The following is a 26473-nucleotide window of genomic DNA, read 5'->3' on the forward strand; positions in this document are numbered from 1 at the left end:
AGGTGACAGAAATTAATAGACTTCTTTGGAAAATCAATTAGGTAATACCTAGTAAGAGCCATAAATACATTCTTTATCTTTGTGTCAAGAACCCCACCCTTAGAAATCTTAATTTATTATATGGAAAAAGTGACAGGCATTGAGCATTGCTGCAGGGGCAATATACTGAGTGGTTATAAATAGCAAACAGGAGAGTGATTCTATAGTATATACTCTCAGTGTAGTATTATACAGCCACTAAAGTGGAAGACCACAGAAACAAAAAAAAGTTAATGATGGTATTTCCAAAGCATATTTTATGATGTTAATAGTAGAGATGACAAAAGGATTCTGAAGTCAAACAATTTTGTGAAACACTAAATAAACAGGTTTCTCTACTATGGATTTCTCAGAGCCTCCAGTATACTGATGTGAATTGTAGAAAAGATATTATGCAAATACCAAACATGTTTACAAATGATTTGGTAAAAACCTACCAAATCACATTTGTACACAGAGGTGAGCCTAAGTAACATTTTGCATTTAAAATATCAGATATTAAAAAATAAATAAAATAAAATATCAGATATTCAATTCCCCTTTAAAACAGTCTCCCTCTAGAAACAATATAATCCTTTTTCTTTAAAAAGAACATAAACTCTTAGAATTATGAATCAAAAGTATAGGTAGACATCGACAGACAGCCATAATGGTGTATCAGGGACCAGATGTCCCTTCCTGTTTTCAACAAGGAGAAAACCAGACAAACAGCAGCCACCACTTGCAGACCCTGGACAACAGGCAGTGAAGGATGTGTGATTCCGGACAGAAGGGAAACAAATGAGGTGAGCCCAGTGATTTCTCAATTACTGTCCAGAGCACTAAGGATTGGTGCAAGAAGAGGGAACACAAACAGAGCACAGCAATCTTTCTTAGTTATGGAGATAGAGACCACAGTTTAGGCTTAGGGCTGCAGGGCAGAGCACCTGAGGGTAGAGTGGGACGAACTCTTGAGATCTGCAAAGAATGGGGCTGAGAACTGATCCATAAATGTGTCATCGGTGGTCCTCAAGGGTGAGGAAAGAGCTACTGGAAAGCAGAAAGCAGCAGGCCCCCAAATGACCAGAACTCTTATAGGACTGGGAATAGCTCCTGTTTCCTCAAGCCAGAGTAGAAAGAACTCATAAGGAGGAATAGGGTAGAGTCCTCCAAAAGGCAGGAGTTAGGAGTGGAATTAAATCAGCCCTAGATAGAAGGTGGCTACTTGCAGACCCTAAAAAAAGCTTAAAAGCAAGTTACAAAAGGATAAAACTAATTCCATGTAACTTAACGGGCTGCCAGAACAAAATCCAACACTGTATAAAGGAATTCAATAAAACCCAGCACCCAACAGAGTAAAATGTACAATGTCCACATCCATCCAAAATAACGAGAAATGCAAAGGAGCAAGAACATGTGAGCCAATAACGAGAGAAAAATCAATGAATAGAAACAGACACTAAAAATGGGATGATGAAAAAAAAAATGAGATGATGGAATTATCAGAAGACATGAAATGAGCATATTATAAACATGTTCTGTATAGTCAAGTAAATAAAGACATGAACCCGTTGAGGAGAGAAAACAAAAACATTTATTTTTTAAAAGATTTTATGTATTTATTCATGAGAGACAGTCACACAGTGGCAGAGACACAGGCAGAGGGAGAAGCAGGCTCCTCACAGGGAGCCCAATGCAGGACTCAATCCCAAGACCCCAGGGTCACAACCTGAGCCAGAGGCAGAAACTCACCACTGAGTCACCCAGGTGCCTTGAGAACATCTTAGGTAAATAAAACTTGTAGAGATGAAAAAACTATTTGAAGTGCAAACTACACAATCTGGAATTAATAGCCTAAGACAGTGCAGAAGATAGTCAACTTGAAGACATCACAACAGGTCCTTGAAAAAAACACAGGACAGAAACAGAGGGGGAAGAATATGAAAAGAGCATTAGACACTCAGGATAACACTGAGTGAACCAACATTCATTAACTGGAGGCTGAGGGGGAAAAAGGGAAGGGGGAAGACAGAAAAAAAAAAACGAATGGCTAAAAACTTTCCAAATCTGATGAAAAGGAGAAACAGAAGTCCAAGAATCTTGACAAACCATAAGCAGAATAATAATAATAAAAAGCATGCCAAGGCACACAGTAATTTAGCAGTAATTGCTAAAACACTGTGATAAAAGGCAATCTTATGAAGAACAAAGATAAAAATGACAGCATACTTGTGTTCAGAATCTTTGTGATCAAGATAATAGGCAAATCACTAAAATATTTAAAGAAACACAGTAAATCTAGGACTCTATATTCAGCAAAAATACCTTCCCAAAAATTGGAGGCAAAATGAATCTAAAAAAACAAACAACAAAGAGTAGAAAAGGAATCCACCAAGAGCAGACACACACTAAATAACTATTAAAGGAAATTCTTTAAGCAGAAAACAGTGTATCAAATGGAAATCAGTATCTACATAAAAGACAGGTTTGTCAAAAAAAAAAAAGAAGAAAAAAAAAAAAAGACAGGTTTGTCCCCGGTTCCAAAATGCAGGTTCCTATGGACTTAAAGTGGACTGTGTGGCCTAGCCTGGAAAATGTAACCCTTGTTTCTATCACTTCCATTTGGAGAACACACTTCGCAGTTTTCACAACATCAGCTTAATGCACTTTTAGAATGCACATTCTGAAGTTGAAGATATGTGTCCTGCAGTTTCTCTATGGTTTTCACATAAAATACATGCACATACACACACACACACATATATACATACACATATACACATTTTAAGTAGGCTTTACACTCAATATGAGACTTGAACTCACAACTCTGAGATCAAGAATTGGACACGCTACAGACTGAGCCAGCCAGGCACCCCTAAAATATTTTATATATACTATAATACTCAGTTAACAAAAAGTACCTCCTTAATAATAAAGATGCTAGTGTTTACTCTTTGTAAAAACGAAGTATTTCAAGTGTTTGAGAGCAACTTTTTTTTTCATTCCTTCATTTTGTTTCCAAAAGAATGGAATAGTTTAATGGCAAATATTTTTAAGTTTTGAAAGTTTAAGTATTTTTTTTTAAAGATTTAATTTATTTATTCATGAGAATACACAGAGAGGAGAGAGAGGAGAGAGGCAGAGACACAGGGAGAGGGAGAAGCAGGCTCCATGCAGGGAGCCTGACATGGGATTCGATCCTGGGTCTCCAAGGATCGCCCTGGGCCGTTGGTGGCTCTAAACCGCTGAGCCACCAGGGCTGCCCGAAAGTTTAATTATTAAGTGCTAAAAAGGGTCATACAAATTTTCCCTATATATTTTCTGCTTCATTTTATTTAGGAAAATTATATTTGTTACAGAAATTTTTGCAAATTGGTAGATTCTTTAAGTATGGAGATATCTTTCCTATTCCACCCCCTATTTTCCTATAATCTATATGTCTTAGATCTTCTTTCTTAGGCAATAAATCGTTGTGATTAAGAGAGTAGTACCTACAATCAGAAATGGACTTCATTTTTATGCCTTGGCTGCCTCCTAGCCTCCTGACCTCACGCAGTTACCTAATTTCCCTGTACTTTGTCATCAATCTCCACAACTGCCCTGAGGCTGAATGAGATAAGGTGTACAAAGCCCCTTAGCGCAATGTCAAGCATGGCACAAGCACTCACATGTAGCATTATCTCTTTTTCCTCCCAACACTCTTGTGAAGCAATAAGGAATAGATGATAGCAATTTTGGAGGAAGGCACCAACACCCACGATTCAATTTGAGCTCCCTTAAAATCCCATAATGGATTGAAACACAGCTAGGTGTTGATGTTAAACTAAACTTTTCAATAGAGCTGCTCCCTTAGAAGGAAGGAAGTCATGGATCCTCTCACCTTCTTAGATAATATGTGATAATGCTCTCATTAACATATGTTGGGCAAAATGAAAGGGAACAAAATTATGCAGTTGCTTTAAAAGTGTGTGATTTCCCCAAATACATTTAACCTAGATATCTACTGGCATTTTGACTTTATTTATTATATTGAAGGACAGACCAGGGAGACTTCAAACTCAGAGATCAGAGCGCATCTGCATCTGTTTATTTTCTTGTTCAGTAAAGTATTTGTCTTATTATTATGGTTAGACTAAAAATAAGGAAAAAAAGATAAAACAGAATAAAAAAGAGTCCTTTAATTTCAACCTACATTAAACTCTAATGTTGCTAAAAGCTTAAGGCACTTTAAGAAAATTGGCTCTACCTAGGAGAGAATAGAATACAGTACCATGCCAACACATGGAAGGTCACATAAAAGTAGGTGCAAAGAAAGGTTTTTTAAGAATTAAAGTTTTTTTTAAGAATTTTGTGCTACTGGGGATCCCTGGGTGGCGCAGCGGTTTGGTGCCTGCCTTTGGCCCAGGGCGCGATCCTGGAGACCCGGGATCGAGTCCCACGTCGGGCTCCCGGTGCATGGAGCCTGCTTCTCCCTCTGCCTGTGTCTCTGCCTCTCTCTCTCTCTGTGACTATAATTAATTAATAAATAAATAAATAAATAAATAAATAAATAAATAAATAAATAAATAAATAGAATTTTGTGCTACTTAATTTCAAATTTGTTTAGGAGCAAATTTTTGCACATGTCTTCTTTGGTTATTGTTGGTATACAAAAATACCTCCATTTTAGGAAAACACAAAGATATAAGGTCAGGAACAAATTCAATGCATCTCAAGCTGTATTTCCAGGTCCCCTTTTCTTGGTTTACCAGATACTCAATAACTGCAACAATACAAGACATAACTCATTCCAGTAAGTAGTTAAATTTATCCCAAATAGTAATAAGAATCAGCTACTATGCCCTGGATGTTCAGACAATCTGGAATTCAAATCCTTTTTAGTCTAAATCCTATTAATTTCAAGATAGAAGATCTTATTATGCCACTATCCAAACTAATCCCAGGTACATTCGAAATGCCTGTCATAAATTTTACTAGCTGTATTCTTTGAAGTTTCCATTACTATAACCAACCCAGATCAACCCATGGTGATTTATGTGCCAGGAAAATGAGTAATGACTAAGTTCTTTACAATCAATGTTCCTAGAATCCTTTCAAATAATCAATTAGGGAGGAAATGCTGATGATGGGGAAGGCTATGAATGTATGAGTGCAGGGAATAATATATGGGAAATCCTGGTACCTTCCTTTCAATTTTGCTGTGAACCTGTAACTGCTGTAAAATTTGTCTTAAAAAATTACAGTACATTTATAATATTTGCCATCTAGTCCTATGAAACATACCTAAAAGTTTCAATTTCATACACTGACTTAAAAAAAACTGAAAACATTAATATAACACATTAAACATTCCAAGAGCAGAAGACATATTTTTAGAAAGGACAAGGTAATAAAAGCCTAAGTATCTGTTTAAGCAGCTCTGTACAATGACATTATTACCTACATCCTCAAATCCTTTTATAGCCTAGATGGGTGCCATAGAAAGATTCAGAAAATTATACTAAAATGGGTAATAATGAAATTAATGTAAAATGCAACTATTAGGCATCTATGAAACATAATAGAGCTGAAACTTGATTAATCAAGCTCATTTTATTCCTAGTGTGATTCCAAGAATGACAATTTTCCTAATAAAGTAAAAAAAGAACAGTAGTCTTAACAAAGTCTTGTTTTGAATACAGTTAATAAAGCACATCTAAGATGCTGTCAGCAGATAGCTAAATTATTCAAGACCTGGAAAACTTGGGACATCTGGGTGGCTCAGTGGTTGAGCATCTGCCTAGGGCTCAGGTTGTGATCCCAGAGTCCCGGGATCAAGTCCTGCATTGGGCTCTCCAAGGAACCTGCTTCTTCCTCTGCCTATGTCTCTGCCTCTGCCTCTCTCTGGGTTTCTCATGAATAAATAAAATCTTTAAAAAAAAAAAAAAGACCTGGAAAACTTCACAGCTATCCCTAATTAGAGAACTGGGAGCATTATTAAAAACAGTCTCAATAGGCGGGGTGCCTGAGTGGCTCAGTAGGTTAAGTGTCCGACTCTTGGTTTTGGCTCAGATAGTGATCTCATGGATCATAGAACTGAGCCCTTGTACAGGACTCCACACTCAACAGAGTTGGCTTGGGATTCTCTCTTCCCCTCTCTAATAAATACATAAATATTAAAAAAACAAAAACAAAAAACAGTATCAATAGGTGTCAGCTACAACTCACCTTCACATTGGAGCCAGCATAAAGCCTCTGAGCCAACAATCTTCCTGCCTGGATTGCTACTGGGGTGAGCTCCAGCTTCCCCTCCAATATATCACCAATGGCATAGATGTAAGGCACATTGGTCTGCTCTTCATCTGTGACAGGTATTTTTCCAGTCCTGAAAATTCATTCAGTTAAAATTATTAATTACCACTATTAAGTAAAACAAAATCTCCTTTCTCCCAAAGAAGCCCAAAACTGTGATTCTAGCTAAGGCCAATATTCTAATGCATTAACTTAAAAATACATACGTCAGGGGCAACTGGATTGCTCAGTTAAGCATCTGACTCTTGATTTCAGCTCAAGTCATGATCTCAGGGTTGTGGGATCAAGCCCTGTATCAGGCTCTGCACTGAATGTGGAGCCTGCTAAAGATTCTCTCTTGCCCTCTGCTTCTCCCCCATGCCCCAAGCACTCTTCTTCTCTTAAAAAAAAAAAATAAATAAAAATAAAAAAATAAAATAAAAATTTTTTTAAAATTCTTAAAAAGCTTAGAGACAATTCTGGAATAAGAAAAGCGTAAGAAACTCTGGGGGGTTTCAACAGTGGTTAAAAACATGCAGGTGGATACTAGGGGTGCCTGGCTAGCTTGGTGGGAGGAATGTGCAATTCTTGATCTCAGGGTTCTGAGTGTGAGCCCCACGTTGGGTGTAGAGATTACCTAACTAAATAAAACAAACAAAAAAAGAATATAAAGATTCTAAACTGTAATAATCAGGTCTGTTAGTTATCACCTCTATGATGCTGGGAAGGCTATTTAATGTCACTAAGCTTCATTCTCCCAGGGGAAAATGGGAACCACGTATTGGGAATGGGAACCATAATACTGGGAATACCAGTAAGAAGGAAAAGGATACCATCTTCTACTTTAAGTGGCAGTGAGGATTGAATGAAAATGTGTACAAAATATTTAGCACAAAAGGCCATGGCTCGTAGTAAGTGCAGAGTAAGTGTTAGCTGTTAACATAACACAAAATCTTAGCCTTGGACCCACTGGAAACAGGCTAGCAGGTTTATTAAGCTGATGGAACATTTGGTCTGCTAAACCTTACTGATGACCTCCTTAACAACTGTCTCTTCATTCACCCTAGTAAAAAATGAATAAAACAAAAATCCTCACAATCAGAGCAGGGAAGTCTCTTCTCTAGAAGATAAGATTATTCCAGTAAAAGGGAAAGTAACCTGCATTTTTAGTTTCCCAGACATGTGGCATTCACAGTGCTTGTTTTTACTTGGTTTAAGGAAGGGGATATTGGAAAACAGCCTCAGGCAGCAGATAAGCAGATACCACGCAGGTCAGTTATCTCAACTAGTGCTACAGTCCAGAACGTTTTAACTTTTAACCTTGAAAAGTTTTTGATACTTGTAGCTGTCACTAGAAATACAGTGACCACTCATCATCCTAAATTTATATATTTAATGAGGCTCAAAGCACACACCTGCAATTAACTGTGGGGTTAGATTCTTTTTCTGTACCCTAAACATTAAAGAAACAAAATGCAAGCTGTTCTATCTTCCATTTAGATTCTGAAAAGGGGAAAGAAGTAAAAACAGAAAATACTACTGTGAATAGCACTGAGAGTTTTCTCCAATATAATGACAACTAACTAAAAATCTAAAACTTCACTATTAATCAGTATTATAAAATAACTGGAACACTAATTCAGTAAGACATAATAAATTTTTTTCTTACTTTTCATTTATTTTTACTCCCACGGTTTCTAAGCCAATTTTTCTTGTGCAAGCATCTCTTCCTATTGCCAGCAATACCTGAAAAATTATTAATATATCAGTGACTGTTACCAAAAGGTTGCATATAAGTTACTTAATCATTAAGCCAATCTCATTGCATTTTCCAGACCTGGAAAGAAATACTTCACTAAGAAAATACTGCAAGAGTTTAAACAAATTAAAATCTTAAAAAAATATATATATAGCCATTGAATAGGATACAGTAGAAATCCTTATCCATTTATTAAGAAAAAGAAAGTTAACAATTCCTTTATAAATCTAGCCAAGTTTAGGGACAAAGAAAGCATAGCCTATGACTGAACTACTTTTTTTTTAAGTAGTGAGCTAGAGAAATTAAAATTTTTAAGGACAGAGAAGTTCTAGCTCATTTTAAAAGTTGGATGTCCTTTTCAGCTCTTTGACAAATGATGTTTTAAAGTTAGATTAAAGAAAATCTGAAGCCATCCCTATACTAAAACAAATTGTAATACCACAAGCAATAACAATGTCTTAGAATGGGAATATAATCAAGGGTTTTGGAAATAGCAAGCAGCCATTGTATATACCCAGCAAATAACCAATAAGCACATTATCTGCTTTCTAATGAATAATGACCTGGGTCCTCTCCTTACCGTATTATACTCTCCTTCAATGGTTTCGCTACTACTGGTGGACTGAGCTACCACCCTGAGTCGGCCTGGTGTCCCTGCTTCAATTTGTTCAACCTATAAAAGTAATAAAGTTTCACTTACTCCACAATAAGGACATGTACCAAGCCTTTTCTATCAGGTCAACCCAAAGTTAAAACACAAAATCTGGCTCGAAAGGTCTTTCATGTCTCATCTCCCTCACCTTAACATCATGAGGATAATAAGAGATTTTTCTATTTTATCCCCTTCTTTCTATTGTTTGTTTGCTAGAGGGGCTTTCTTTCAAATAGTTCCCAAACAGAGTAAAATTCAAAGAGAAAATTGGGAGAGAAAAAAGAGACCCTGGTAACTCAGTAAAATGTTATGTGCACATATTTATTTTACTAGGGGATAGTCCACAAGATTCTCAAGGTGCTCACAACTCTCTAAATGTTAAAACATTATAAAGGAATGGTCAATTAATCTTCAACAGAGAAGGAAAGAATATGCAATGGAAAAAAGACAGTCTCTTCAACAAATGGTTTGAGGAAAACTAGACAGTTTCATGCAAAAAAGAAAAAGAAAAGAAAGAAAAGAAAAGAAAAGAAAAGAAAAGAAAAGAAAAGAAAAGAAAAGAAAACTTGCCCACTTCCTTACACCACACACAAAAATAAACTCAAAATGGATTAAGGACCTAAATGTTGAGACCTGAAACCATAAAAATCCTAGAAGACAACACAGGCAATAACTTCTCTGACATTGGCCTTAGCAACAATTTTCTAGATAGGTCTCCTCAGGCAAGGGGAAAAAAAAAAAGCAAAAATGAACTATTGGGATTACATCAAAATAAAAAGCTCTTGCAAAGCGAAGGAAACAATCAACAAAAGTATAAGAGAATACTTTCTACTTCTGTAGAATGAGAGATGAGATTTGCAAATGACATATCTGATAAAGGGTTAACATCCAAAACATATAAAGAATTTATATAAAAAAATTTATACAACTCAACACCAAAAAACCAAATAATCCAATTAAAAAGTGGGCACCTGAGTGGCTCAGTTAGCTAAGCATCTGACTTCTGATCTCAAACCAGATCTTGATCTCAGAGTCATGAATTTAAGCCCAACGGAGCTTAAAAAAAAAAGGGGGGGGGGGGAGAAGACATAAACAGAAAGGCATCTCCAAAGGCATCCAGAGAGCCAACAGACACATGAAAAGATTGTCAACAATATTCATCATCAGGAAAATGCATTATCAAAACCACAATGAGGAGGAGGCGCGCCCAGGTGGTTCAGTCAGTTAAGCATCTGCCTTTATTTACACTGCTGGGGATTTACCCCAAAGATACTGATGCAGTGAAACACTGGGACACCTGCATCCTGATGTTTCTAGCAGCAATGTCCACAATAGCCAAAATGTGGAAGGAGCCTCAGTGTCCATTGAAAGATGAATGGATAAAGAAGATGTGGTATATGTATAAAATGGAATATTACTCAGCCATTAGAAACAGCAAATATCCACAATTTGCTTCGACATGGATGGAACTGGAGGGTATTATGCTGAGTGAAATAAGTCAATTGGAGAAGGACAAACATTACATGGTCTCGTTCATTTGGGGAATATAAAAAATAGTGAAAGGGAATAAAGGGGAAAGGAGAGAAAATGAGTGGGAAATATCAGAGAGGGAGACAGAACATGAGAGACTCCTAACTCTGGGAAATGAACAAGGGGTGGTGGAAAGGGAGGTGGGCAGGGGGTGGGGGGTGACTGGGTGACGGGCACTGAGGGGGGGACTTGATGGGATGAGCACTGGGTGTTATGGTATATGTTGGCAAATTGAACTCCAGTTAAAAATAAATAAATAAATTACTTTAACAAACATGAAAAAAAAAATTCATCTGCCCTTTAGCTCAGGTTATGATGCCTGGGTCCTGGGACTGAACCCCTCATCAAGTTGCCTGCTCCACGGGGAGTCTGCTTTTCCCTCTCTCTCTGCTCCTTAACGCCCACTCATTTTCTCTCTAAAATAAATAAAATTTTTTAAAAAACACAATGAGGTATCACTTCACATCTGTCAGACAGCTAAAATAAAAAACACAAAAAATAGCAAGTATTGGCATGGATGTGGAGAAACAGGAACGCTTGCACACTGTTGGTGGGAATGCAAACTGGCATAGCCACTGTGGAAGACAATATGGAGGTTCCTTAAAAAATAGGGATGCCTGGGAGACTCAGTGGTTGAGTGTATGCTTTTGGCTCAGGGTGTGATCCCGGGGTCCCACATCGGGTTCCCTGCACTGACCCTGCTTCTCCCTCTGCCTATGTCTCTGCCTGTCTCTCTGTGACTCGCATGAACAAATAATATCTTAATTTTTTAATTATTATTTTTAACATATTTTTTATTGAAGTTCGATTTGCCAACATATAGTTTTTAACACCTAGTGCTCATCCTGTCAAGTGTCCCCCTCAACGCCCATCACCTAGTCACCCTAAATAAAATCTTTTAAAAAATTTAGAAATACAAGGGTATCTGGATGACTCAGTCAGGCATCCACCCCTTGGTTTCAGCTCAGGTCATGATCTCAAAGTCCTGGGATCAAGCTTCACAGTGGGCTCTGTACTCTGTGCAAATCTGCTTAACCCTCTCCATCCCTCTCTGCCACTCCCTCCATTCATGCGTACACACTCTCTCTAGAATAAATAAAATCTTTTCTTTTTTTTAATTAAAAATAGGGCAGCTGGGTGGCTCAGCAGATTAGTGCCGCCTTCAGGCCAGGGCATGATCCTGGAGACCCAGGATCGAGTCCCACATTGGGCTCCCTGCATGGAGCCTGCTTCTCCCTCTGCCTGTGTCTCTGCCTAGACTCTCTCTGTGTGTCTCTCGTGAATAAATAAATAAAATCTTTAAAAAAAAATAAAAATTTAAAAAAATTTAAAAATTAAAAATAGAACTACCATATGATCCAGCAATTGCACTATCAGGTATTTACCCAAAAGATATAAAAACATTAATTTGAAAGGATAAATGTACTGTTATGTTCACTGCAGTATTATCTACAATAGCCAAATTACAGAAGCAGCCCAAGCATCCATCAATAGATGAATAAAGATGTGGTTTATACAAACAATGGGATATTAGCCATAAAAAAGGATGAAATCTTGCCATTTGCAACAACATGGATGGAACTAGAGAGTATAATGCTAAGCAAAATAAGTCAGAGAAAGACAAAAAAACCTATGATTTCATTCACATGTGGAGTTAAAGAAAGAAAACAAATGAACAACAAAAGAGACAAATCAAAACAACCAACTCTTATTAGAGAATAGATGGTTCCCAGAGGGCAGGCTGGGGCGGGGGGATGAGTGAAATAGGTGATAGGGATTAAGGAGGGCACTTATCATGATGAGCACTAACATGTTGCTGAATGACTATATTGCACACTTGAAACTAATATAACACTGCATGTTAACTACACTGGAATTAAAAAAAAAGACATTATAGGAATAGGTTACTCTTCTATCAGGCAACATGTACATCCAGCTGTTGTTTTCTAATCACAGTCCTAGTGCAAACATAGGATATCTACCTCCACTCCTTAAAAAAACTCTAGTAATTATAAAGTAAAGGGATGTCCAAAGAGAAGCATTAAAAAAAAAAAAAAAGGGAACCCAAGGTAAGAAAGTTGAGAGGACAGTATTATTATTAATTATTAATCTGCAGACAAGAACAAAGCTGTTGGGGTGCCTGGGTGGCTCAGGGGTTGAGCATCTGCCTTAGGCTCAGGTCATGATCCCGGGGTTCTGGGATCAAGCCCCACACTGGGATCCCTGCTCAGTGGGAAGCCTGCTTCTCCCCCTCCCTTTGCCTGTCCCCCAGCTTGTGCTGCCAAATAAATAAAATATCACAGGTGAGGCTAACGGTTTATAATGAAAGACAGCTCCCATCACCCACCCCAATGCTTTCTCTCCTGCCTTTTAAACCTAAGTATAGAAACAATAAACCTACCAGCAACTCCACTTACTTTTATTGGTACAAACTGTCTTATAAACTTGACACCATGTTCTTCCATATGTTCACCAATTTTGTTGGCCATGTCCTGGTCAAATCCTCTAAGGAGAATGGATCGTACCATAACAGTAACATCTAAACCAATGCCAGCAAGAAATCCAGCACATTCCAGGGCAACATAGGATGCTCCAACCACCAGGGTCTTACCCGGGCAATAAGGTAAGGAAAAAAGATCATCACTGAAAGGAAATTAAAAAAAAAAAAAAAAAAGAAAAGAAAAGAAAGGAAAAAAAGAAATTGAAAATGGTCGTATGTGAATAATGACTAAATGAAAGTAAAATTTTTGGTTTCTTAAGGATGATACACTTTTAATATTAAAAACATTCAATTAGCTACACACATAATACATAGAAAGTGTTTGCAAGGCCTCAGACACTGTCCCTTTCTTGCCACTCAGTTGCTTTGGGAGTAGCTCAAGCTGCTCACGGCCAAACAGCTCACCGCCCGATTTCTGACGTTAGTCCCAGCTCGTGGTCAAACAAAATAATCCTGAACGGTCTGGAATAACTGTCCACTAATGTGTTTAATATCGTATTTTCGCAAATCAAACCCCCATCCCTCATCTCATCACTTAGCTCTCTCTGAGGTAAAAATCTGTATTACTTTTTATTTAGAACACCAATTATCAAGAGTGGGGAGAAGAGTTGGAGAAAACTTGCAACATAACTGTTTTGTAAAATAAAAACCAGCTCTAAAAGGTAAAACCCAACAAAATCTTTTAGTCAAGAATATACAGGACATGAGAGAGATCACAAAGGCATTGTTGGGAAATTATTTTTTAAAATATGAGAAGGGAAGCTATCCGAGACAACAAAGAGAACTGTTACCATCTGAACTGCCCCTATATGAAGCACAAAGGAAAAAAAAATCATATCCTTGCCCCGAAAAAGGGCCCGAAAGTAAATAATTTACAACATAATCCGAAACTCCTTGGGCAAAAAACACCCAAGAGGACGTATTTATCAACAACCTGTCATAATTTCGTCATAATGTAAAATTCCTGATTGAATTCCAAATGTGAATTGCTATGTCACCATACGATCACCTGATGGGCAAAAATAAATCACACAGCCAAACCTTGCCTGACTCACTTATTTCAGATGGCCAGCCTACAGTGACATTATAACCTTGCAAACAGCATGAGGAGGGACGAGGGTTTAATAAATCTACATGGCCTGCCATCCTGTCATTGTTTTAGTGTCCCCATGAATATTCTTCTGGTTTTATGTTTTATACATTTATAACACACACTCACACATATATACATTTCAAACATAAATCTATATGTCAGCAGTGATGTTAACCAGGTAGTAAAAAGACCAATGTTTACGGCTTTGAATTCTTTCAATGTTCTCTTGCATAAAATGATTTTTCCCGTGCTTTTTTCCCAACTCCCTGTCCCTTTTGGGCAAAAAATGTGGCAAAATACTTTGAAGTTCTAGGAAATGGACTGAATGGGTTTGAAGAAAAAGCCAAATAAATAAATAAATAAATAAATAAATAAATAAATAAAATAAAATAAAATAAAATAAAATAAAATAAAATAAATAAATAAAATAAATAAAATAAAATAAAATAAAATAAAAAATAATAAAATAATAATAAAAAAAAACCCTGAAAAGCATAAATCTAAAATGAGTTTCTCTTTTCCCCCGCAAGGTCCCTTACCTGCTGATGCAGTACTCTCTGTCACCGGGGATTCCCAAGTAACGTGGCCTCTCACCAGTAGCAATGAGAAATCTCTCTGCTGAATAAATTTTTTCTTTGCCTTTGTTATTTGTTGCCTGCAAAGAAACCAATGTCAACTTTTAATAAGTTGCAGACTTATTATTCATTCATTATTCATTAGAATTGCAGACTTTATAATTAACAAAGGCCATTCACCACATTATCCAATTTGATCGTCACAAAAATCTGGTAATACCCAATAAGATGTTAAGGCTCTGAGTAATTAATACATTTGTTTAAAATCATAAATCTAACAAGCAGCAACACTCAAATCCAGGCCATCTGGCCCCAAATCCAGGACTCTTACACTACCACCCCACAAAAGAAAGCCCTGTAAGATGTGACTGCAAAATCACCAAACTGGACAATTTGGGTCACCATGGCTTTTATTTTATTAAGATAATCACTTTCTTTTTCCTCCCCTACCCCCAAGCAAAGTTTAAAACAAACAAAAGCTACTCAGGGTGTCACACAATTACCTTAATCCTATGAGGACCCACAAACTGTCCATATGCATTCTCATAGGTCACCTTTTTCTCCCGCAGAGCTACCCGGTAGCCCCAGTTCAGAGAGCCAATGTGGTTCTGTACAGCTTCTGTCATTTTATCCCAGTCATGTTTAACTGCACAAGAAGATAAGACAAAATGCTTTTAGCTTTTCAACTGCCTGGCAAAGATCATTTCTCAGCAACTATTCACATGGAATATGAAGAGCAGAGCTTTTAGTCTAAAAGAGCAGGGTCCTTCATTTCAAACACATCAACAACTTTTTCATGCTCAAATATTCTTTCTTTTTTAGAAGACCACCATACAATTAAGTCATGCAAGGCCTCCTGGCAATTCTTAAAACTAAGATAACCAGGCATAAACTTTTTAAAAAATGAACAGGATTTATTTTGATTGTAAATACTGATTGTTGGGGTAATGAGGTGTGGTAAAGCCTAGGATTCTGTAGTTTTAACAATCCCCAAAGGATCCTGATGTAGCCAGGTTTGGAGTTACTAAGCTTGTAACAGAGTCTAGACCAGAGACCAGCAAACAAAGGCCAAGTATGGCCCCACAGCCAAACATAGCCCATCACATTTTTTTTTTTAAAGATTGTATTCATTTATTTGACAGAGAGAGAGCACAAGCAGGGGGAGTGGCAGACTCCCCACTGAGTAAGGAGCCCAATGTGGGACTTGATCCCAGGACTTTGGGATCATGATCTGAGCTGAAGGTAGACGCTTAACTGATTGAATCACCTAGGCGTCCCCAACACCTTTTTTTTTAAGATTATTTATTTATTTATTCAGACACACACACACACACACACACACACACACACACACACAGGTGCAGAGACACAGGCAGAGGGAGAAGCAGGCACCATGCAGGAAGCCTGACCTGGGACTCGATCCAGGGTCTCCAGGATCACGCCCTAGGCTCCAGGCGGCGCTAAACTGCTGCGCCGCCACCGAGGCTGCCCACCATCACCTTTTTTTTTAAATCAAGCGTATACACTTATGATCATTTATTTACATATTATCTAGGGCTTCTGTTGTGCCACTGGGCCACACCATTAAGTTTGACAACAGTAATCAGACTAACTGAACTTTGTGGAATCTTTAACATCTTCAGGGCAATCCTGCCTGTGGTCTAGGTCATTATTTCTCCAGGCAGGCATTATTGGCATGTTGGACTGGATACCTTCTAATTGGAAGGAACTATATATAGTGAAGGATATTTAGCATCACTGGCCCTTGGGTCATTCCCAAACCACTGTAATAGCCAACCACATCACCAGTAAAATGCTTAGGGTTTACTTAACATATTCTAGTAAAAGGATGCCTAGGAAGCTCAAAGGTCTGACTTTGGCTCAGGTCATGATCGTGGGGTCCTGGGATTGAGCTCCATGCTCAGTGGGGAATCTGCTTCTCCTTCTCCCTCTCCCTTTCTGCCCCTTCCCCTGTGCACATGTACAAGTGCTCTCTCAAATAAATAAAATCCTAAATATTCTAGTAAAAAAAAAACGGGGGTATATGAAATGAGATTGGCAAAATGTTGGTAATTTTTATAGCTAGATGATTGGCACAGGGGTTGAGTTACACTCATTATTCTGTTCATTCCTTGGGGACAAAGCAGGAGTGAATCTTGCCCCTTTTTCTAGTGTTGCTAGATGAAGGCCAGATGGGCAGGTTGGCAGGGCTCCCTCAGTGTCCCCCAGTCCTGCCTCCCAGCACCTCACCCTCTCAGCATTGCAACCACAGTGGCTTCTGTAGCCGCTGTTTGTTTTCACTGATCTCAAGTCTAACATTCTATGATTATGTGAATTCAGTATTGACAGTTTGCTCTTTCAGGTCCCACAGACCAATTTTTGTGTTGTTATTCCCAGTTCCAGAGGCTGGCCTTTGGGTTGTATAGACTTGATTCACCACTTCCTCCATGGCTAAGCTGCTCATTAATCCTGAATCTAAGATTCAGACTCCTCATTTTCATGACAGATCTTTTGAGTATAAGTTATTTTTTTAAAAGATTTTATTTTTATTTATGAGAGAGAGAGAGAGACAGAGAGAGAGAGAGAGAGAGAGAGAAGCAGAGACGAGAGACGTAGGCAGAGAGAAAAGCAGGCTCCACGCAGGGAGCCCGATGCAGGATTTAAACCTGGGACTCCAGGATCACAGCCTGGGCCAAAGGCAGGTGCTCAACCGCTGAGCCACCCAGGCATCCCTCATTGATAAGTTATTAATGGATGAATGATTGATTTTTTTATCCACTGAAATTTAATACATTAGTGCCTGACTCAAAGGATTCATTTTTTTTTTTAATGCTTTATTTATTTTAAAGGGAGAGAGAGCGAGGATATGTGTGCGTGTACACGCAGGGAGGGGCAGAGGGAGAGGGATTTAAATACAGGGCATGGCTTTCATCAAACCCTTTGGGATTGGTGCTGCCAGCAAATAAAAGAGGAGAGTATAAAAATAGAAAATTATAATTTGTAATGTTTAAATCTGGAAAGGAGGAAGAAGCACAAGATTAAAACTGTTAATTTAGTTGAATAAATAATTTCTTTAAAGACAAACAACTTTGATTTGGCCAAGTTTTAAAATCCCATTAAAATTCAGGGAGATTTTACTGGTTTTAAGGTATAGATCTGGATTTATGCTGGTAGTGGCTCTTTATCACTCCAGTAACTATGTTAGTTCTTTATTATACAATTCAGAAATAAATTCAACATAAATAAGCATAGCTAATGTTTATTGTTACATGACAGATACAGAAATATTCATCTGCTGGAAAGATCTGTCGATTCACTAAATATTTTACCACCCACCTGATTACTGAATTTATTAGCTTAAAGCTAACATCAATTAGTACAACATACCAATTTGACTATTAGATCCTTACATGAAAGAATAAAAATTGTGTGACTGAGTTATATAGCTCCCTGGCCCTGTTACTTACCTAGATTTAAGGGACAGACACATTCACTGTAAATGCCAGTATGTGGAAATTACAAAGCTGTGTAAATCAAAATTTGCTTGGAACAATCTTACTTTTTCCAACAGATTCCAGACTTTTTCAGATTAATATTCTTGTTACATGTCCTTTTTAAGAGCGTAACTAACTAGTTCAAATATACAACTTCCTGGAGTACCTGTAAATGTTGTTGTACACATTAAAGAACTAAGTGCTTGGCAGAGTCTACCCAATTTATTCAAACCATGAATGGAAGAATTAAAGGCAACAAGTCCAGAGGCAAGGATAAAAACTGTATGTTGAGTGGCAGCTATTTTAACCACACTACTATACTTAATCCTCATCACAAGCAGTGAATGGCAAAGTCAGAAGTTGTGCCAAGGGCTATCTCATTTTAATATCAGGAGGGCTGGGGTGAAGGAAGCTCTTAACTCAAGGGACCCAGAATACCAGCAAAGACTGTGTGTTGCCACTTAACTCCTGTTACCAATTCTACCTCTGGGCCTCCTGGGTACATGGTCTGCACTTCGATGATAGTGGTACATCAGTGATTATGGAATCTGTGTACCTATACAATTGCTGTTACTCATCTCTGTATCTCTCCAGGACAGACTCAAATGCAAACAGTGGGCACTCAATAGCAATATTATTTAACTTTACCACTTTAAAATGTCTATTGAGAAGTCTAATAATTAACTGAAGGGAGACCTCTTGTTCACAGAGGTACATTAAAAGCAGGCTTCCAGGAGGGGAAAGAGTGTATCTAATGGCAGACTCAGTGGGGAGACATTCAGACATGAGAGTAACAATAATTTGGGGAGGGGCACAGAGATGGGATTAGGGACGGATTATCGGTAGATTATGTGTTAAATTCACATTCCATAGGTCAAAAGACTCACTGTGACTGTCCTGTTTGTTGGCAAGAGAAAAGGCATGGCACCTCAGAAACAAGTAATGAAACTCTCAGTACCAGCCTAAGGCCCAAAGGTCATAGACAGAGAATAGCCTTGTAAGGATCTGAGGAAAGAAAGATGACCCCAACACAAAAACATTTTTTGAGTAACTGATTTTCTAAGATTCCAAACTTGGATAAAAAAGTACTGTTGATTTTAAACAGGAAGTAAAAGCATCAAACGAAGGAAGCATAGCTAATGTGAGTAGGAGCAAAATTTTTCAAAGCATTTATTTATTATGCCTTTTTAAAACAATATTTAATAAACTTAATTAAAATTCAGAAAAAGCTACAAAATAATTTACCCTAGCAAATGTCCCATACCCTATAAGATCTCATAACTGTATCAGATACAGTTGGAGTTTCTCTCTTCAAGGACATGGTGACCTATGTCATTAATTATGAAGCTATGCCAGCCTCATTTTTTTCTTCAACCAGATAATACAATCTACTTTCCAAAGGCAACAATTCCTCTTCAACTTTCCTGGGGTCACTAGGGTACTTTAAATATTTTATCCAACAAAGACTATCTCTTTCTCAACAAATAAATAGCACCCCCACCCCCAAATTATCAGCTTATGAGACTGATTTCTTTGGAGAGAAAAATGAAACCATTTCCAAGGAAAGCAAATGTAATTTATACTCTTTATGAAACCCTAAGAAAGAATTTATTTGAGAAGCACCTGGCTAGCTCAGTCAGTAGAGTGTGACCCTTGATCTTGTGGTCATGAGTCTGATCTCCACTCTGGGCACAGAGATTACTTTAAAAAAATAATAATAAAAAGAATTTATCTAAAAAATTCTGGTTTTCTATTACAGAAAGGCACTCTAAGTACAGTATCTGTCCTTACCATACCAGCTATGCAGCTACCTGACACAGGATAATCACAGTAATTTTAGACATAAAAAACGTCAACAATAAAAACTTCCCAGTCATTTTCTAGTCCCACAGAAATGGATGGTGCATTAGTGCAGGATCACAGCTCAAACCCATCAAAAGCACAAACGGAAAAGCAGCTTTTCCTGCCGTACCCGTCTCCTCGGTGCTCCAACCATAGTTCCGAGAGTCCTGTAGGGCTTGTCCTAACAGAGCTGCTTGGTGCATCAGTTTTTTAGGTATGCAACCCACATTTACACATGTTCCTCCGAGACCTGCAACAACATTGAGAAATCAGTTTATATCCAGCTTCACAATCCTCGAGAGAAAAAGGTCAATAATTATTATTATGCTAGGAAAGATCATCATTTATTTGCTTAATGTAGCCAATACTATCTACACAAGTTTATTCCTACGACTCATGGTATTTCTAAGCTCAGAAAGCCTTATATATCAAACATAGTGATACATCCTAAAACGAAAGAAAAATGAGATCTCCCCAATTTCCACAGACTTCAAAGATTCAAAATTAACTGCTGATTAAGATGCCACAAATTGACATTTTACTTTGTCCACAACCCTAACTCGGCACCACATCTGTGACTAGAACTAAATGGTAAAGGGGTTGTTAAGCTGGCCACGGATGGACTAGAAGTACATACAAAATCTGGTGTATATGAGCATTTTTTAAAAAAATTTTTGTTTATTTATTTATGATAGTCACAGAGAGAGAGAGAGAGAGAGAGAGGCAGAGACACAGGTAGAGGGAGAAACAGGCTCCATGCACCGGGAGCCCGATGTGGGATTTGATCCCGGGTCTCCAGGATCACGCCCCGGGCCAAAGGCAGGCACCAAACCGCTGCGCTACCCAGGGATCCCGATATATGAGCATTTTTTAAAGAAGGATTCATGACCGAAACAAAACAAAGAAACAAAAAGAAATTTAGCATCTCTGAGCTTAAAGAACATGGCAACAGACTGTCTCCATTAGAACAAAATGTAGACAGGCAGGGAGGGAAGACAAAATGGCATAAGTGTACAGGACAGCAGTGGACTTCACAGCTCAGGAAACATAAGCCCTTTGAAGAGAATGCTTCCAGACTGCCACTATGGAGTGGAAGCTCCACAGCCCAGAACACAGCTATGTCCGGCACAAGAATAGTGCCTGACACAAAACTCACACCTAATAGGTACTTGCTGAATGGATTAATCGGAAATTCAGACACTCTCTTATCCAGAGTTCCTGTTTCTTGTCTCCTAATTAGAACAGCTAAGTCATCTTGTTAAGATTTACATTATCACATCAATCCCCGTCTCAAAGGCTTCCTACTATGCTCCAGTTAGATCCAATTTCTCGTCTTGACCTACCAGGACTTGTATACCCTGACACTTGCCTTCCTCTCCAATCTTACCTCCAGCTCGTACCACTCAAGCTACAACCATGAAGGACTCCTACTTGTCTCAGGGCCTTTTTATATTCTATTCTCAAGAAAAACTGAGAAAAGTTCCCTGAAAGGTTTTTCCTCAGTTTTTGGCATAGTTCGTTCACTCTTAATTCTTTTGGCCTATCTAAAGGCCACCTCTTCAGAGGTCTTCTCTGATAATCTTCTCAAAGTTAAACTCTTTCCTCTACCCAGGTCCTCCCTATTCCACCATATAATTTTTTCTAGTACAACTTATCATAATTCATAAAGTTCTTGCTTGTCTCCTCACTAGCATGTAAACTTCACAAAGGCACGAACTTCATGTCCACTAAGTCCACTGCTATAATCTCCAGTGGTTCATAATAAGTGTTTAATTAATACTTATAGGATAAATGAACACAGAATATTTAATTCACCAAGACTGGGAAGCAGCACGGGCTATCCATTAAGATACCTGAATCCAGTTCCTGTTGAATGTAGGAACTGGTTTTAAAATGGAAATCCACAGATAAATGTTTAAATTTTCAGTTAATAAGCCACTAATTTTTAAATTTTTAATTGGGTTTTAGGAGCCATTTAAACCAATTTTGGAATTTGGAAGAGCCAGGGAAAAACCTGCTCTTCCAAATTCACCTCTAAAATATTTTAAAGCTTACCCCATCTAGTTCCACGAGGGGTTGGAGTGACAAAATCCAGGACCATTATCTTCTTATTATATCTGGCTGCCTCCTAGAAAATAAAAGTATTAAAATAAACTGGAAAGGTGAATATGACAGACTAGAAATGGGTTATTAAAACTCCACACTCTTCTTATTAAGCTATAGTACCTAAGGCATAACCAGTTATTACTACCTGGGAATTTCATATACAAAATGATTAGTGTGACTCCAAGATAAAAATTAAGGAACATTCAGACAGTCATAAAGGTAGTTTAAAGAATATGCAGAGACAGCTATAAAACTGTCCGCTGTAAACACTAGAATCTTACAGAATTTCACTCAAACAAAAGCATGTTAAGCAATAATCTGAAAAACCTGTGGTCATTTTTAAGCAAACAAGTGAGTATTCAGTAAAAAAGATTTATGACAGTCTACAGCTCTTGATTCAACCTGTATCGTACAAGTATTTTTTAAAGTACTTCTAAGTTTTATCTAATTCAGTATCCGGCAGAATATTGGAAATATTTTTCTTCTAAATTTGTCAGATTTCCTAAAATTTCACATGAGGAGCCAATGATAAAGTTAATGGTTATCTAGAAGGTTTCCAAATCAATTTTAGGGGAGTGATCACAACAGTCAGAAGGTCATTTTGCAAAGTATCCTTTATACTTCTCAGAGAATAAGCTTTGTGTACTGGCAACTAGAACTCCAAAGGTTACTTGAAAAGGTTGAGTCTGGTGTCCTTTAAAACCACCAGAACTGGAGTAAAATACATCCAGCATTATTCCTGTATCATTTACAGCAAAGTATTGCTTGATGCCAGACACTGGCCTGATCTTTATCTGGGCAGCTTCATTTGAATCTACCTTTCTTTTTTTTTTTTTTTTAAAGATTTTATTTATTTATTCATGATAGACATGGGGCGGGGGGGTGGGTGGGTGGGTGTGGCGGTGGCAGAGACACAGGCAGAGGGAGAAGCAGGCTCCACGCAGGAAGCCTGATGTGGGACTCAATCCTGGGACTCCAGGATCACGCCCTGAGCCAATGGCAGGCACTAAACTGCTGAGCCACCCAGGGATCCCCTGAATTTACCTTTCCTGATCCACTAGCTACATGTTAGGGGAATATAACCATCTCATTTTTTAAAAGTACTGTTGGGGAAGGATGACAGGTCCCAAGCTCTTCACACATGGAAAATGTATTTCAATTTAGGGCCAGGAGCCCTAATTTTTTTTAGTTTTTAAGTAATCTCTCTTAAGGTTACTCCTTAACCTCTCTTATATATACACATCTTCTACCCTCTTACCCCCAGGCCAGAGTTGGTAGTTATTTCTTAGTTCTCTTCACATACAAAGGAAGCAAACATTTTTAATGATTAAGTTTAAGAATTCGAATTGCTCTCCACTTTTCTCTTGGGGTAGAGGGCTTGTGAATATTGAAAATCACTGAAGTGAAAAGTTCATATTAATATTTATTAAAAAAGAAAGATTTTTAATTTCAAGCCATTTCTAGACAACACCTTGATTATCTTTGAAAAATCAGTCAAAATGAACGAAAACATGTCCCAAAATATTGGGGCTGGTTCTGTTATATAGAAGTACTTTCATAAAGAAGATCCAGTTCAACCTGGAAAAATGATTTATAAAATAGTTCCTTTATACACATGTGCTGCCCAAGTTAATGTGCAAAATGTCACAAGAATGGCTAAAAGAAATTCCAGTGAGAACCAGATTCCAGTAAGAACCAGAAGTCTGTTAGGAATAGGACTATTCTACCCATCCCCCAGATAACATGGAACTTGCCTTAGCAGCTGCCAGTCCTCCTGAGCCCCCTCCAATGATGATGAGGTCATAGTCATAGGCCTCAGGAAGATCCTCAGAGCCATTCATGTTTAGTAGGTTTTGAAGTCTGCCCTCTTGATAAGCCTAAAGAAAAACAATGGAAGGGGAAATACTTTAACTTAAAAGCAGCAATATCTGAAAAGTTTTGTGAGAAAACCTTTCTTTAAAGAAAAACAAAAGGAATTTTCAAAGGAAAAATAGTAATTATATTATAGCACACAAAACAGAAAATGTGCAACCCCTTTCTGAAGTGGTGATCAGTGATTTGCTTTTGTTAGGGCTGTTCAAATTCCTTTTTATAGCACAGATAGCTAACTTTGAAATGTTCATATAGTACTTCTACGTAAGTTAGGCCTTCACATTCCAACAAGATCAACTTAGTCTTTTTTATTTTTTTTTTTAATTTTTTTCAACTTAGTCTTAAATTAAGTAAATTTTTCCTAGAATTATTATACTAGGTTTCAAATTAGGTTTTTAAAACACTCATCTTATATGTTTTTAGTAAAATCATCAATACCAGTCAGCAGCATCTTTATTTTCTATCATCAAAGGTACCACAATGAATGGGCTAAGGTCTCAGGTTAAGATAGAGGACTGGTAAATAGCAACGGAAACAGATCAGCCAAATACTTTCCTACATTGTTTAGGTAAAAATTCAGAACAAAATCATTAATTGACATTTAACTGCATGAATAGTTAAATGTAAAAGTCCCTAATTTTCCAAGGCATTTTAAATACGCAAAGGAAAAAAAAAAGGAAGGAGGATGGAAGAGGCTAAATAAACAAACACGTCCCTGTAAAGCTTCTCTCTCTCTCTCTTTTTTTTTTAAAGAACAGATTTTATTTTATTTTTAGTTTTTTAAGTAATCTCTCCCATCCAACATGGGGTTTGAACTCATGACCCCCCCTGAGCCAGCCAGGCTCCCCTAAAGCTTACTTCTTTAATCCACCTATGCACAAGGCCTCTGGTATTTTATTTAAAATTTAGTTTCCATGTACCTGACACATAACAAGGCATATAAATGTTATGTACTTTTAATTTAAAAAACCATTTTATTCCTAGCTTTTATATACATTTCGTATTAGTTTGGAAGACTGTTTTGATGATATATTTAATTAGCTTTTATTAAAACAAAAATCTGTGCTAAGATGAGATAATGGTTAGAAATGTTAATAGGCATGAAAAATTTTTATAAAAATCAAGTTTTAATCTCAATAATAAAAAAAAAAAAAAAAAAACTTACCAACCCAGACTGCACATTTTTCTCCTGCCTACCATCAGCTGCAGGGGGTGAAAGGCAGGGTTTAGGGTCAGAAGAGCAGGATGCTTGGGATGTGGAAGGGGGTACAGTGGAGGAAGGTGGAGGAGGCCCGGCACTGTGGCTGCCCCTTGGCAATGTGGCAGGTGCACCTGGTGGCTTGGGCACTGAAGGGAGAACACGTGGAAACCAGCAACAATGGGGAGAAGAGTGCATCACCCTGACCATCTGTACAAAAGGTCTAACGTGAGAGGCTGGTAAACACAGCCAGTATTCATCAACTGGCATTACGGCAGAGGCTTCTCCTCCAATACAAGGCACTGCGGGAGGAGGGAAACAATTTGGTAATAATAGCCATTTAGATTAAAGGATCAATATAAGCTTCAGATAGCAAGCATTACTCTCTTGTTGGTCTCAAAGAGCACAGGTTGACTGGCTGACTTGCTGGCTTAGAGGAATTAATAAATGCAGCTAGATGTTCTTCTGGAAAAACAAAGTATAACCATTCTAAATTTCAGCCTCAATTTTATCTGCAAGTACATGACACAGACAGTGCCAGAACAGTCATTGGCTGTCTAAATGGCAATTACCCATTTCATAACCACTTCCTCCCAACATATCCACTAGAACAAAGGAAAGAAAATGCACTGTCATACTGAAAAACCACTTACTCCCTCCACCAGAGCGTAATCTGTTCTGCACTGAAATTCTGGATCACACCTGATTCTTATGGTTCAAGTTGGAAGTCAAATTATATTAACTAGTATACAGATTTTACAAAGAAAGCTGCGTGAGCTTGAACACTTCACTCTGTACAAGTAAAATGAGTAAGACACAGGCACCTAAAGCATTCCACTGACCCCAGAACATGGTGCTTTAAAATTTTAATCCAACTTAAAACTGAAATTGGTGTCAATAAGGTCCAAATTAAGTGGTTTCCCACCTGAAATATAAATACGATAGACAGTAGAAGGAGCACACTGATGGCTATAGAGAGGATGAGAAAAATACCCCCCCCCATTCTCCAATTATGAGTGCTAGAAATAGTGGCCACTGACCATAGTAACTGATAAAGAACAGTTCTCAAACTTTTTAGTCTCAGGATCCTTAAATTACAACCTTAAATTAGTTAGGACTCCAAAGAGCTTTGGTTAGTGTGAGACTTATTTATCAATTTTAGTAGATTAAAAATTAAAACTAAGAAAATATTAAAATATCTTAAAATATTAAATATCAGGATGCCTGAGTGGCTCAGTGGTTGAGCATCTGCCTTTGGCTCAGCGTATGATCCCGAAGTCCTGGGATTGAGTCCCACATTGGGCTCCCCAGGGGGAGCCTGCTTCTCCCTCCACCTATGTCTCTGTCCCTCTCTCTGTATCTCTCATGAATAAATAAATAAAATCTTAAATAAATATTAAATACCTTAAGTACTACTGTTAAACATACCTTATTAATAATCTTTTGATTAGTGAGAAGGGTGGCATTATTTTATACCTTTGTAACTCTTTTTAATGTCTATCTTAATAAAAGACAGTTCATATCCTTTCTGCAGTCAATCCATTACAGCATTACTTGTCTGGAA

General features: G+C 37.7%; 1 protein-coding gene across 9 annotated transcripts in view; it reads right to left on the reverse strand.

The window, feature by feature from the left end:
- Window positions 1-26473, reverse strand: part of TXNRD1 (thioredoxin reductase 1) — a 120715-nt gene that overhangs the window by 20300 nt on the left and 73942 nt on the right. For 5 of the 9 annotated variants that reach the window (XM_055328402.1, XM_055328406.1, XM_055328407.1 and 2 more), the window contains 9 exons: window positions 23594-23716; window positions 21789-21861; window positions 19864-19983; window positions 14901-15043; window positions 14362-14477; window positions 12647-12872; window positions 8628-8720; window positions 7958-8034; window positions 6226-6382 (listed from right to left, as the gene is read on the reverse strand). In XM_055328402.1, coding sequence (XP_055184377.1) covers window positions 6226-6382; window positions 7958-8034; window positions 8628-8720; window positions 12647-12872; window positions 14362-14477; window positions 14901-15043; window positions 19864-19983; window positions 21789-21861; window positions 23594-23716 — 1128 coding nt within the window. Of the gene's footprint in view, window positions 1-6225; window positions 6383-7957; window positions 8035-8627; window positions 8721-12646; window positions 12873-14361; window positions 14478-14900; window positions 15044-19863; window positions 19984-21788; window positions 21862-23593; window positions 23717-24876; window positions 25212-26473 lie in introns of all 9 variants that reach the window. The other 4 variants (XM_055328401.1, XM_055328403.1, XM_055328404.1 and 1 more) reach the window with 1 other exon arrangement.

Source organism: Nyctereutes procyonoides, unplaced genomic scaffold (assembly GCF_905146905.1).
Source record: "Nyctereutes procyonoides isolate TBG_1078 unplaced genomic scaffold, NYPRO_anot_genome, whole genome shotgun sequence".
Lineage (NCBI taxonomy): Eukaryota > Metazoa > Chordata > Mammalia > Carnivora > Canidae > Nyctereutes > Nyctereutes procyonoides.